This window comes from Trematomus bernacchii, unplaced genomic scaffold, assembly GCF_902827165.1.
Source record: "Trematomus bernacchii unplaced genomic scaffold, fTreBer1.1, whole genome shotgun sequence".
Lineage (NCBI taxonomy): Eukaryota > Metazoa > Chordata > Actinopteri > Perciformes > Nototheniidae > Trematomus > Trematomus bernacchii.
In genome coordinates, this window is record NW_022987728.1 from 1337865 (window position 1) to 1350392 (window position 12528).

Genomic DNA, 12528 nt, shown 5'->3' on the forward strand with positions numbered 1-12528 from the left:
ACTTCTCATATTTTCTTTTAGGAGGAGATTGAAGAAGCTCAACTGTTTGACTCTGCTCTTCAACGACCTGAGCCTGGAGAGAAAGGTAACTTGAGCAAAAGTAAACAGTATGTGTGGATGAAAGACCAGAGGCCTGTACTACGAAGCTGGATATTCTCTTAGCCGGCTGACTTCAGGGAAATCTCGGGCTTTCCGGTCCTACGACGCTGGTTCTCTTTTTAGCGGGCTAGATCTCCATGGAAACTTATGCTGAGCGGCAAACCTGCTCCGGAGGAGGTTAGGTTGCAGGCTAAGAGATCAACTCAGTGAAAGCACCGCCTGCTGACCAATCAGAGCTCCGTGTGCGGAGTTTAAAGCTATCAAGTCATATTACAGGATAGAGGAAATACAGAAAAACTGCCGTTGCAGGAAAGACGTCCGGCAAAAATCAACTGACTGTGTGAACGTGAAAATGAATAGAATATCCCCTCCCATCTTCAGAGCAATCTGACTATTATAACATTAGCGTTAAGAAAGCTTACTTAAATATCTGCCACGACATAAGTAACCGGATCAGAGTAACATTAAGTACAGTCCGCGGCACTGTGAGTGCAGACGTCGATGTGTCCCATTATCATTCATATCATATCACATCATAATGTATCATATATTTCCTTATCTGAGTCAGCTTCTTGAGCCGTATCTGGCCGTGCAACACTCACAGTGTCACATACTGTATGCAGAAGTATTCTTTTAAGCAACACATTAAGTTGACGAAACACTCGAGTCAAATGTAATTAAAGTCAGATCGTGTCTTAGACGGGGCATATCATAAACCTGTTAATGTACGCATTCAAACACTTTTTCTTTTACCAGCTGTATTCACCTTGCAGGTGCAGCTATGTGGCTTTTATCCTGGATAAAGTGTTTAAGTCATGGATGTTTAAAGTTTAACTTCTTCATATTTGACTAATATTAAAGTTCACTTTTCATTCAGGAAGTATGACGCTGCGCTGTCAGTACGCTTGTCCGTGTTTGTGATTGGTCGAATGCTCCAGATACCACCCCTTTCATGTGAACGCGCACCTAACTAGATAGGACACGGCTGGCTTGAGCGATCCACTTGATAACCAGCGTCGTAGTACAGTTTAGCGAGAGCGCGTATGTTTTGGATTGGGCCAACCGGCTAACTCAAACATATCCAGGTTAGGTTGAACCAGCTTCGTAGTACAGGCCTCAGGTGTGTTTGTGTTCCTGTGTGCAGAACAATAACCTATACATGTGTCTAATATTGATGTGTTTCAGTTCAGAGTTTCAGAGGTTAAAGGTCTACACCACTCCATCAGCTGCGCTGCTTTCGTCTTCGTCACCATTTTCGCCGTCCAGATTCTCGTCTCTAAGAAGTGAGGAGCACTTAACATTCACTTATTATGAAATAGAAGTCTCTTAATTATTTTCAACAATGTTAATTATTTGTTTTCTTAGTAACTTTGAGATGGCGGTATCGTACGGTGTGACCTTCCCTGTGTTTGTGCTGCTTCTGTCCATCGCTTTCACCGGGTACCTGGAGGTAAATTAGTAGTGACTGCAGTTATGGTTATGTATTGAGTTTTATATCAACAGGTGATCACTATATTGATTAACAGCAGCAAATGATAGCAGGTGCATCTCAATAAAAGAGGAAGAGAGAGAGTGACAAGGCTTTGAATTCATTATTCAAAACATTCTTAAATGACTCCAAGAACGGCCTTGATTGGTAGAAAAATGCCTAAATGAATGTCAATCTAAGATGTGGTAAGAATGTACATTTTTTCCTGATATTGCAATTTATAATCTCTAAATAATTGGTCAAATCTGTTTTGTAAATCATGTATCTTGCATTATATTTAGTTTGAGGCAAATTCAAAAAGCAGGGTTCTTACGGTCATTAAAAACCTGGAAAAGTCATGGAAATTCAAAATGCTAATTCCAGGCCCTGGAAAAGTTATGGAAAACAATATTTTTCCCAAAGTTTTGGAAAAGTCATGGAAATGTAACTAAAGTTGCATCAAATATAATTTATATTTTATCTAATCACCAAAATAGTAATACTATAATGATAATAAATACTGTATGGTATAGTAATGAAACGTAAAATGGCATTTAACTGACGAGGTATTTTGCTGGTGAGAGATTTGAGTTGCTTAGAAGCTAGTAACCCTACTATTTGATTTGTTTTAGAGAAAGAGTAATGTTTTTGGTCATGGAAAATTAGGTAAAGGTCATGGAGAAGTCATGGAAAATCATTGGTGAAAAAGTGTATGAACCCTGAATAAGGGATGGCTATTTAAGAACTTGCGTCATGACTTGAAACTGGAACCAGGCGATGTTTAGTGCAAAAAAAGTGTTTTATTTGTGGTTAAATTGGCCTTAAATGAGCCATTTAAGAGGGATTAAAAAGTATTACATCCAACATGTCTTAAGCTGTAGGAACCCTGGGTGAAAATAAATACTTACTTGTGGTTGTTTAAACTTTTGAATCAGCCTGTCTGTGTTTATTTGTTTTGCAGAAATGGCGTTCGAAGATGCCGCTGGGTGTTCAGTGGATTTCTGGTTTGTCTAGCGGCGTCTCCAGCCGGGCGGCGCTGCGTCTGTTCGTGGTCGTTCTCTGTTTGCTCATCACGCTGCTGATGGCCTTCCTCAACTTAGTGAGTTCCCCCTCTGCCTCCTGATCTTCTGTCACAATTGTTTTTCTTTCCCTGGCATTAAAAACGTTAAAAACTGCTGAAGACCTATCTTTTTACATTGGCTTTTGTTTCTACTTGAAATGTTTGTGATGTGTTCTGTTCTTATGTTTGTTCCTTTCAGGACTCCACGTAATCTGTGTTTCGTTTTTCTGTTAACCTTACATTTCTGCCTCATGTTGTTAATGTATTCATGTTTCTGTGCTCTTAATTTTAACTTTTTAAGGTTCTTACTTGTGAAGCACTTTGTGAATTTTATTTCTGTGAAAGGTGCTATAATAAATAAACGTATTATTCATAGATCCATTTGTTGTTCTGTCAATCACTTTCGCTTTTTCCTTTCTCCTGTTTTGTCTCTCAGATCTTCATCCCAGGAAACAACTGCACCTCCATCACCGACGGGAAGGAGCTGGAGGATCTCCAACTCTACTCTGTGCCTGTGAGTACCTCCAGGTCACATGTTATTTATCCATGTTTCATCTATATTAATAGATTAATTAATACTAGTTGAACATTACATTTTTACATTTGTATGTGTTTTTTTAAAAATATTTTTCTAGCTATTGTGCTTTTTATCATGTTTTTAATTATTGTTTTATTATTGTACTCCCATTGTGTTATTTAATATTTATTGCCTGTACAGCACTTTGGTCAACTGAAGGTTGTTTTAAATGTGCTATATAAATAAATAAAGATTGAGATTGAGATATATTAAAAGTCTTATAATTCCTACAAAAAACCACCTGAAGCTTTGTTGAAACAGCTAAATAAAAAAAAGGACTAAAACACACAGAAAAAAACGCTAAAATGAGAAAGAACAAGAAATAAAATGTGTAACTAAGTTTCCCGGTTATGTTGAATTCGTTTTTTACACTTGATAGGCAAACTAATATTTGGCCTTCAATGTTTCTCCACCTATAAAAGGAGAACTGTACCCTAAAGTTCATAAAATAAGGTTGTTTATAACCCTGGGTAATCAGAATCAGAATGTGTAGAAGTGGAAAAATAAAGAACCAAAAATAGCAAAATATTAATTAAGAGGCATGCATTAAATATTAAAGATTGGAGAAATTACAATTCACAAACATACACATCCAGGTGGACAGAAAAAAGTACCAGTAACAGTATTAAAAATAAAGTGTAGCATGTATAGAGTATTTTGATAGCAGCCAGGTAACACTAGTGAAAGTGGAAGTATATATTGCACACTTATTACAGATTGTGTTAATTGTGAAAATACAAAATAGCAGCCAGTAATAATACTAATAGTAAGAGTACTTTTTTCTTTAGGTAGAGCTTCAGTACAGTCACTGATAGTAAGAGTAAGTTTCTTTAGGTAGAGCTTCAGTACAGTCACTGATAGTAAGAGTACTTTTTTCTTTAGGTAGAGCTTCAGTACAGTCACTGATAGTAAGAGTACTTTTTTCTTTAGGTAGAGCTTCGGTACAGTCACTGATAGTAAGAGTAAGTTTCTTTAGGTGGAGCTTCGGTACAGTCACTGATAGTAAGAGTAAGTTTCTTTAGGTAGAGCTTCGGTACAGTCACTGATAGTAAGAGTAAGTTTCTTTAGGTGGAGCTTCAGTACAGTCACTGATAGTAAGAGTAAGTTTCTTTAGGTAGAGCTTCGGTACAGTCACTGATAGTAAGAGTAAGTTTCTTTAGGTGGAGCTTCAGTACAGTCACTGATAGTAAGAGTAAGTTTCTTTAGGTGGAGCTTCGGTACAGTCACTGATAGTAAGAGTAAGTTTCTTTAGGTGGAGCTTCGGTACAGTCACTGATAGTAAGAGTAAGTTTCTTTAGGTAGAGCTTCGGTACAGTCACTGATAGTAAGAGTAAGTTTCTTTAGGTGGAGCTTCGGTACAGTCACTGATAGTAAGAGTAAGTTTCTTTAGGTAGAGCTTCAGTACAGTCACTGATAGTAAGAGTAAGTTTCTTTAGGTGGAGCTTCGGTACAGTCACTGATAGTAAGAGTAAGTTTCTTTAGGTGGAGCTTCGGTACAGTCACTGATAGTAAGAGTAAGTTTCTTTAGGTAGAGCTTCAGTACAGTCACTGATAGTAAGAGTAAGTTTCTTTAGGTGGAGCTTCAGTACAGTCACTGATAGTAAGAGTAAGTTTCTTTAGGTAGAGCTTCGGTACAGTCACTGATAGTAAGAGTAAGTTTCTTTAGGTGGAGCTTCAGTACAGTCACTGATAGTAAGAGTAAGTTTCTTTAGGTGGAGCTTCAGTACAGTCACTGAATGCCACGCCTCGTTTGTCATAACACACATTCTTCCTCCTGTCCTGAAACATGCAGTATTACCTGTACTGCTGCTTGCTGGCCATGCTGGGAGTGATCGTGTTCGTGCGGACGTGCCTGTCTGTGAAGGCGCTGCTGCTCACGCTGGCGGTGGTGGTTTATCTGGCGCTCTTCCTCCACGTCTACGCCCCGAGGTCACACTGCCTCAACAACATGCTCTACAACAACGCCACCAAGTGAGTCACGCAGCAGCAGAATAATAAGGAATGCAGCTGCAGCAGAGGAGCTCTGATTTTGAACAGCTTTTGTTAGAAAAATATCACTCGTCACCGGCTTCACCTTCAATAATAAGGATCCATGTATTTATGATCCTCTCAGGAATGGAAGTACATACAGAGCATCTAATGATGAAGCGATTAGTCAAAAAACTCAATTGACATTTCTCCACATTTTTACGTTTACATACAGCAATTTAAATCATTAACTGATGGTTCCAGGTTTGCTTTAAAGTGTCTTTTAAGAGGTAGTCTAACTTGCCTTTAGCTGTAGGAACAGTGGGTGAAACAAATACAAACTTGCGCTTGTTTAAACTTTATATTTTTCTGGCATTCACTTTTTTTTTTTTTTAGCATTATTTTAAATCAGCTTTTCTATGATGATGGTTCCAGGTTTTTTTTTTTAAGTCACATTTTAAGATTGATATCATCATAACTAGAATATCTATAATTAAGGTATATATAAGGTAATATTAAAGTGCACCTATCATGCTATTTCTAGGCAATAGCATAGGTCTCAGATATATACAAATATATAAAAAACATGTCTATGAAGTGTTTTGCTCAAAATACCAAACAGATCACCCATTCTAGCCATGCCTCATATCGCTCTATTTCACTTCCTGTTTCAAAAGTGCTGATTTGGGGTATTTACATTTTTTTTAAATTGATACAAATAAAAAGGCCCTCCTTTTGCGGGACCCGGCAGCTACCGTCTAAACTAAATACTGCCGTGATGAAACTCCATATCATGGATTATCAAGGATTGTTTCTGAAACAGTATGGAGCTCAAAGGCTTTCTCTCTTGCCGGTTATACCACAAGGTGAGTTCCTTTTTATTTCCTGCTTCTTCACACACATGCTCTCCAGTACAGGTTAGCTCTGAGTGTTAGCGATGCTAATGTAAACATGCACCGACCATATTACGTCCAAAACAGTCGGGCATTGTTTCTGATAGCAACGTTTCTGATAGGCCCGTGGGTCCACATTTCAGATATTACGTCATATCGGACGCAAATCTGGATCAGCTCCGTTGTAGCCCCGTTTTTAGAGATTTGGGTACGGAGGAAAAGAGAGAGGGTTTTATTTTCTGACGCTGCGTGAGTTCCCTGACACACCGGGGACACATGTTGATGTATAAAATACATCAAAAAGAGCATTTTGCATGATAGGTCCCCTTTAAGGTCTCAACTTTGGCTCTTAGAAATTGTAATGGCCATTTTTTACTTATTCCCCAAATCTTATCGACCAAATAATGAATCAATACATTGGAAAAAATACTCCACAGATTAATAACTGATGAAAATAATTTTCAGGTTTCTTAAACTGTATTTGGATTAAAACAAAGAGAAAATTCATTAAAAGCATGTCGACTAACTCAATATCTTGCCTCTTATTTAAACATAAAGCCATGAAAGTCAGGAGGTAAAGATGTATAATATAACACAATAAAAGCACAAAATATCATACAGTAAGTTATGAAGAGCCAAGTTTAAAGTAAGACCTCACAATTTCAACCACTTTTGTTTAGCCTGTTTAAGTACAGTACTTAAAGGTCCCATGCCATGCTTTTCCGGTTATTACCCGTCCCCTTGTGTGTTATGAAGGTTTTTCTGCATGGTCTGCAGAGTCACAAACCCTCAAAGTACACCCTGTAGCGAGTAAAACTCTAACACAGAGAAGACCTGTCTATGCTGCCCCAGAACGCCTCGTTGGGGATTTCTCTTTTTCCATTGTTTACTTCTTGGGTATAGTGACGTATTTCAGGTATAGTGACGTATTTCAGGTATAGTGACGTAACGTAACGGCTCCGCAGATTGGTCCAAATGGGCCAATCAACGTTTGGACCAATCCGCGGACTTCCTCACACACACACACACACACACACGACGGGACGTTGCGAGGCTCGCTGCTGCGAGGAGCGGGACACTGTGAGCTGGCTCACTGGTGTGGGGTCGGCGAGACAGCGAGACACCGCGGAACTCAGCCTGGGCACACACACAAACTCCCAGCCAGGCTGCGGGTGTGTGTGTGTTTCGGGCTGGGTTTCGCTGTGTCCAACTGTGTCCAAAACCAATGTGAGTTTGGAAAATTGCACAATATAAATTTATTTTAGTATACCACCTCAACAATGGAATTATGATCAGTAGAAATGGCCATGACATGGGACCTTTAATATTCTTATATTTTGATGATATTGTGTTACTAGATGAATAAGATGCATGTGTGTGTGCAGGTATGATTATATATAAGTGCTTTAGCCTGTTAGCTATGCACACAGAGTCTCAGTAAAGTTCACTTTCCACTCGTGCACATTCACTCACAGATCTATAGTCCTCACTTTGTCCTCCTTGCTGGTGTTAGATTTCCCGCCTTTTGTCTAACACTCTCAGTCCAGATTGTGAATCCTTATCTGGAGTTTCAGATCACCGTCAATTATTCAAGAGCTTTCTGTAACGAGAGGCACACAAGACACTGTATTATGTAATGGAAGAAGAAAAGAGTGACGATTATCGGATAGTATACCAGATTATGTGTGAGTTTGGCTCTAAAAATGTGTCTTTCTACAGGCCGGGAATCTTGAAGGACCCTCAGATCATGTCCGGGGTTTGGCTGGTCATCTTTTACATCGTGTGCCTCATACTGGCCAGACAGGTATGTGTGTGTTTTTGTCATTTCATTTCATAAAAGAAATCAATCTATATCCACATTTGATCATACCTATTTGTTGTTTCTCTGTCAGGACGAGCTGAGTTGCCGGGTAGACTTCCTGTTGGACCACTGCTTCAAGACGGAAAGAGAGGAGATGGAGACGATGGAGAACGTCAACAAGCTGCTCCTTCAGAACGTGCTGCCGCTCCATGTCGCCTCCTACTTCATTGGCAAAAGTATCCGCAACCAGGTATTAAATACCCGTCATCTGCCAGTGTTGTTCTCTGGTTAGCTATGCCAGCTTATTAAAGCGAATACAGCACTGTATATATTCTAACACAGCATCTTAAGCTTATATTAATATTTCATTTTATTTCATCTTTTATCAAAGTTTTTACTTATTTAGTTTATAATATACATGTATTTTTTCTATTTCTTTATTTTACATTCTCACATATTTTTATGTTCATATAAATGTTAATATATTTTTTATTTATTTATTTAAAAAGGTTTTTCCAAGGATACATTAAGAGCTTTTATTTAGATTTTTTTTACTGTATGCAGAGTTTCATATTTGATTGAAATTGAAAGACAAAATGCATTTGAGATCACTGAAATTAACCGTGAGGTCTGAATAAAATAGGTTTGCATGCATGTATGTTAAGAGACATGATATATTTGTATTGATTTAGTTGCATTGTGATTCCTGCGTTTATTTGGGAATATAATCAGGGTGTCCGCGGGGTCTTAAAAAGTATTAAACGTTGATAAATCAATTTTGCGAAAATTAAGGCTATTAAAAAGTATTAAACGGCATTTTCCAAGGTATTACATTTTGTAGCTTGTTTCCAATAAGTATATAAATTGTCCAAAGAGGTTGTATTCTACAGTTTGCCTGAATGTAATCATTGCGTAGGTGTGTAGTGTGATTCTGTGTAGTTTATTTATGGCATCCCGTTGGGTTTGACGTCATCTGAACAGGACATCGCACGCTCACTGCTTGATAGCGCGCGAAGGTCCGTTTACGCCGGTTGTTAAACAGCATCGTTATGGGGAAATGCAAGTTTGCGTCCAAATGGTTGGAAGATAAGGAGGAAGGACAATCAATACTGTATATAGTAAATGTGAGGTAAAGTGTGTCGCCAATGTAACCGGTTAAAACTCGAAGTGGCGATGAGGTCTTAAAATGTATGGAAAGGGTCTTAAAAAAGGTCTTAAAAGTTATTACATCTGACTTCAGGATTCCTGCATATACCCTGTACAATGTTCTTGTATCTTAACCAATAAACCAATGTGAAAAAATGTATCCGAAAAGTAGAAATCCACCACTTATAAATGAATGTTGACACTAAGTTGATGGTTTCAAATGCTTGTTATGTTGTAACTAAGTCCTTTTTCATTTAAAATGTGTGTTTCAGGACCTGTACAGTCAGTCCTACGACTGTGTGTGTGTGATGTTCGCCTCGGTGCCTCAGTTTAAAGAGTTCTACAGCGAGAGCAGCGCCAACAGGGACGGGTTGGAGTGTATGCGCTTCCTCAACGAGATCATATCGGACTTTGATGAGGTATGAGGAAGAAGATTAAACATCCCCCGTGTCACATTAGGTCTGTGTCCTTAACTGCACTCTTTTGTTTCCAGCTTCTCTCTAAGCCCAAATTCTGCTCAGTGGAGAAGATTAAGACCATAGGCAGTACGTACATGGCCGCCGCGGGGCTGAGACACGCTCCACTCTGCAATGAGGAAAAGGTTTGTTCACTACAGCTACAGCTATCTTTAATAACGTTTTCAAATCAAACTCTTAGACACCCTGCTCTCTATAAACATGGTCTCTGGCGCCCCCTACAGAAAGTGGAGATGTCCTACAGCCATGTGCGCACCATGGTGGAGTTTGCCATCGCTCTGATGAACAAACTAGAGTTCATCAACACACACTCTTTCAACAGCTTCAAACTCAGGATCGGTGAGTCACCATTAGGCCAAAATTGACACAAACATAACATTTCATAAGCTTGAGACAAAACATAACGCTGGGTTTCCTTCCCCATTATTTCCCTAATATAATTTGTACACACAGCAGCAAGTATTTTGGTTTTTACAAATCTTTTTGTCATGGAATGTTCAGCCCACATATATTTTCAGAACACGTGTAAAAATGTCTATTGCAGTTTCCCAGGAAATCTCCATATTTGAAAGGGTAAAAAAAGTAACTTCAGATATGAATCAATTATCAAAGTAGTTGGCTATTAGTTTTCAGTTAATGGACTTATTAACTTGATTTTAAACTGTACAAATAAAGGTAAAAAATCGCGATAAAATAAAGAAAATTACAGTAGCAAAGAAATCACAAAACATATTTCTAGACTAGAATAACAACTCCAAGGAGGACATTTTTTAAAACACAAAGATATGTTTTTATGTTAATGAAAATGTAAGGATCCTTCATGTTTTTATACCTGCAGGAATAAACCACGGTCCAGTGATCGCAGGAGTGATCGGAGCTCATAAACCTCAGTATGATATCTGGGGGAACTCTGTGAATGTGGCCAGCCGGATGGACAGCACCGGAGTTCTGGACACGATACAGGTCAGAAAAAGGTGGAGGTGGCTGATAGGGTGGGGGGCACCTGTGAAGTATTTTTGTAAGCACTGTCGGAAGTTAGGGTATAAAGGAACTACATGACAATCATATGACTTCACATCACCACCGCTAAGCTAAAGGTGCTAATGTTTGACGTCTCATTGAGTCACTTATTAGCCACCATCCTTTTTAAAATGCGTAAAAGCTTCAGACATTTACGAGTGAGGTATTTCCTGATTTTATGTCGTAGAACAAAATATGAACATCTTGTGTTAACCACAGACCTTTATTCAGGCAGCTAACAAAACCAATTTAAAAAAAACATCCAGGCGAGGAAATCCTTTGGTGCTAAAATGCTAAAAGGGATGCAAAGGAATGAGTGCTTAATGCTGAAAGTAATGTGTGTTTAAGACTTTTTAAGAGGGAAACATTTATGGTTTTTAAACACTCACACATTATGTCTGTTCTCCTTTTCCCTCTGCTTCCAGGTGACGGAAGAGACGGCCCAGATGGTGGAGAGCGTGGGATACAACGTCACTCTGAGAGGCGTCGTCAACGTGAAGGGCAAAGGGGAACTCACCACCTACTTCATCAACAAGGGCCACTCGTTCCCTCAGTACTGAGCTCCAAGTGGAGATGCTAAACAGACTAATCACTCAGACCTGGAGTCCAAACTTTAGCAGCTAATGTTTGATTGAATTAACTATTACCTTTCTGTGACCATCACAAACTTCGCACTGACTTTAAGAAGCTGCCTTGGTCTTCTGGATGAGACACAAAATAAAATCTGGACCGATTAAATGAAGACCTGGAAACTGAAAGCAGAGTTTTCTCCTCAGGGATTGTTTAATGGCACATCATGTTGCTTACACTGTATTATTCTGAGAACATATCATCTGAAATGATCGTTTTGGTACACTTCTGAAATACATGCACTATCCAACAGTGTTCATGTACCTGTCATTTATTGGGGACAAAAGATAGATGTTCCAAAGATTACAGTTGTTTAATGAAGGATTTGAGAGGTAGTTTATACCTCAAATACGCAAAATAATAATATATATCAATATAATTGTTTTATTTTAACTTATTTACATGTTTTCACTCCATTGTGGTTTTACTGAGTAACGAAACAGCATTTAAAAAATGTTACAGAAGTGTCTTTAAATGTAGGAAAAATGGGGTTAAACAATGTGTGTACTTTGAAGAGTCATGTGATACTCATTGGTGTTTCCACAGGTTCCCACCCTCCAGTATGGTGGGTTACGAGATTATTCACAGTAATCTATGTTTTTATGTGGAATCCTGGATAGGTTAACCAATGAAAATGACTCATCTCACTCAAGCTCTCGCACCCCATAAACATTTACAAGTACACATTGTTTACTAAAGGTGTCACGATCCATATAAAGTAAGGAGCCACTGGTTAACGGTACGATCGCTCACTGCTGGAGACGGGGAGCTGTGCTGCAACCATGTTGATTTAAATAAGAATCGTTTTTATATTCACTACTACCCACAACTGACTCATTAAGCTACAACACTTCAGCATCCTGGTATACAGATGGATTGTGCCATGAAAAGTCTGATAAAGCACATTTGATATTGCACTTTTACGTATGTTGTCCTATATGTTGTATTTTTGAAAGGTAGTTCTGCATTACAATCCAAGTGTTGATTGAATATTTATCCTTTTCTTTTGAGTATGTATTTCTGTGAGGGATGATGTGGAAGTGTGAATGCAAGAAAAAAAGTGTATGTTCATTATAGGGAAATATTTTTCTATTTTATTTATAAACTAATAAAGAAGATACAGCTATATTCTGTCTGTATATCAGATTTTTCTCTATTCAAGAAGAATATATGTACATCAAACATATACACACAACACATTGACATCAGGGGGTACACATATACAGAGAAATATATATATTATAATATACATATTGTTGTAATTCTAAGTTAGAATGTGCAATATTTGGTTTAGAGTCAGTCCATGTCTTTTCTTTAATGTGACATTTTCTCAAAAACATCATATTTTTGCATAAATACTACATTACGTGTGAAGAACAGTGGAATTTCC

The 12528-nt window shown here is 38.3% G+C and overlaps 1 protein-coding gene across 1 annotated transcript in view; it reads left to right on the forward strand.

Annotated features, from left to right (window-relative positions):
* LOC117494653 (adenylate cyclase type 2-like) overlaps positions 1-12266 on the forward strand; it is a 34250-nt gene extending 21984 nt beyond the window's left edge. The window contains exons 14-26 of the mRNA XM_034145589.1: positions 22-85; positions 1285-1382; positions 1465-1549; positions 2529-2666; positions 3064-3141; positions 4997-5175; positions 7785-7869; positions 7958-8116; positions 9285-9431; positions 9506-9613; positions 9713-9827; positions 10327-10451; positions 10934-12266. Coding sequence (XP_034001480.1) covers positions 22-85; positions 1285-1382; positions 1465-1549; positions 2529-2666; positions 3064-3141; positions 4997-5175; positions 7785-7869; positions 7958-8116; positions 9285-9431; positions 9506-9613; positions 9713-9827; positions 10327-10451; positions 10934-11068 — 1516 coding nt within the window. The 3' untranslated portion in view covers positions 11069-12266. The remainder of the gene's footprint in view (positions 1-21; positions 86-1284; positions 1383-1464; positions 1550-2528; positions 2667-3063; positions 3142-4996; positions 5176-7784; positions 7870-7957; positions 8117-9284; positions 9432-9505; positions 9614-9712; positions 9828-10326; positions 10452-10933) is intronic.
* The last annotated feature ends 262 nt before the right edge of the window (positions 12267-12528 follow it).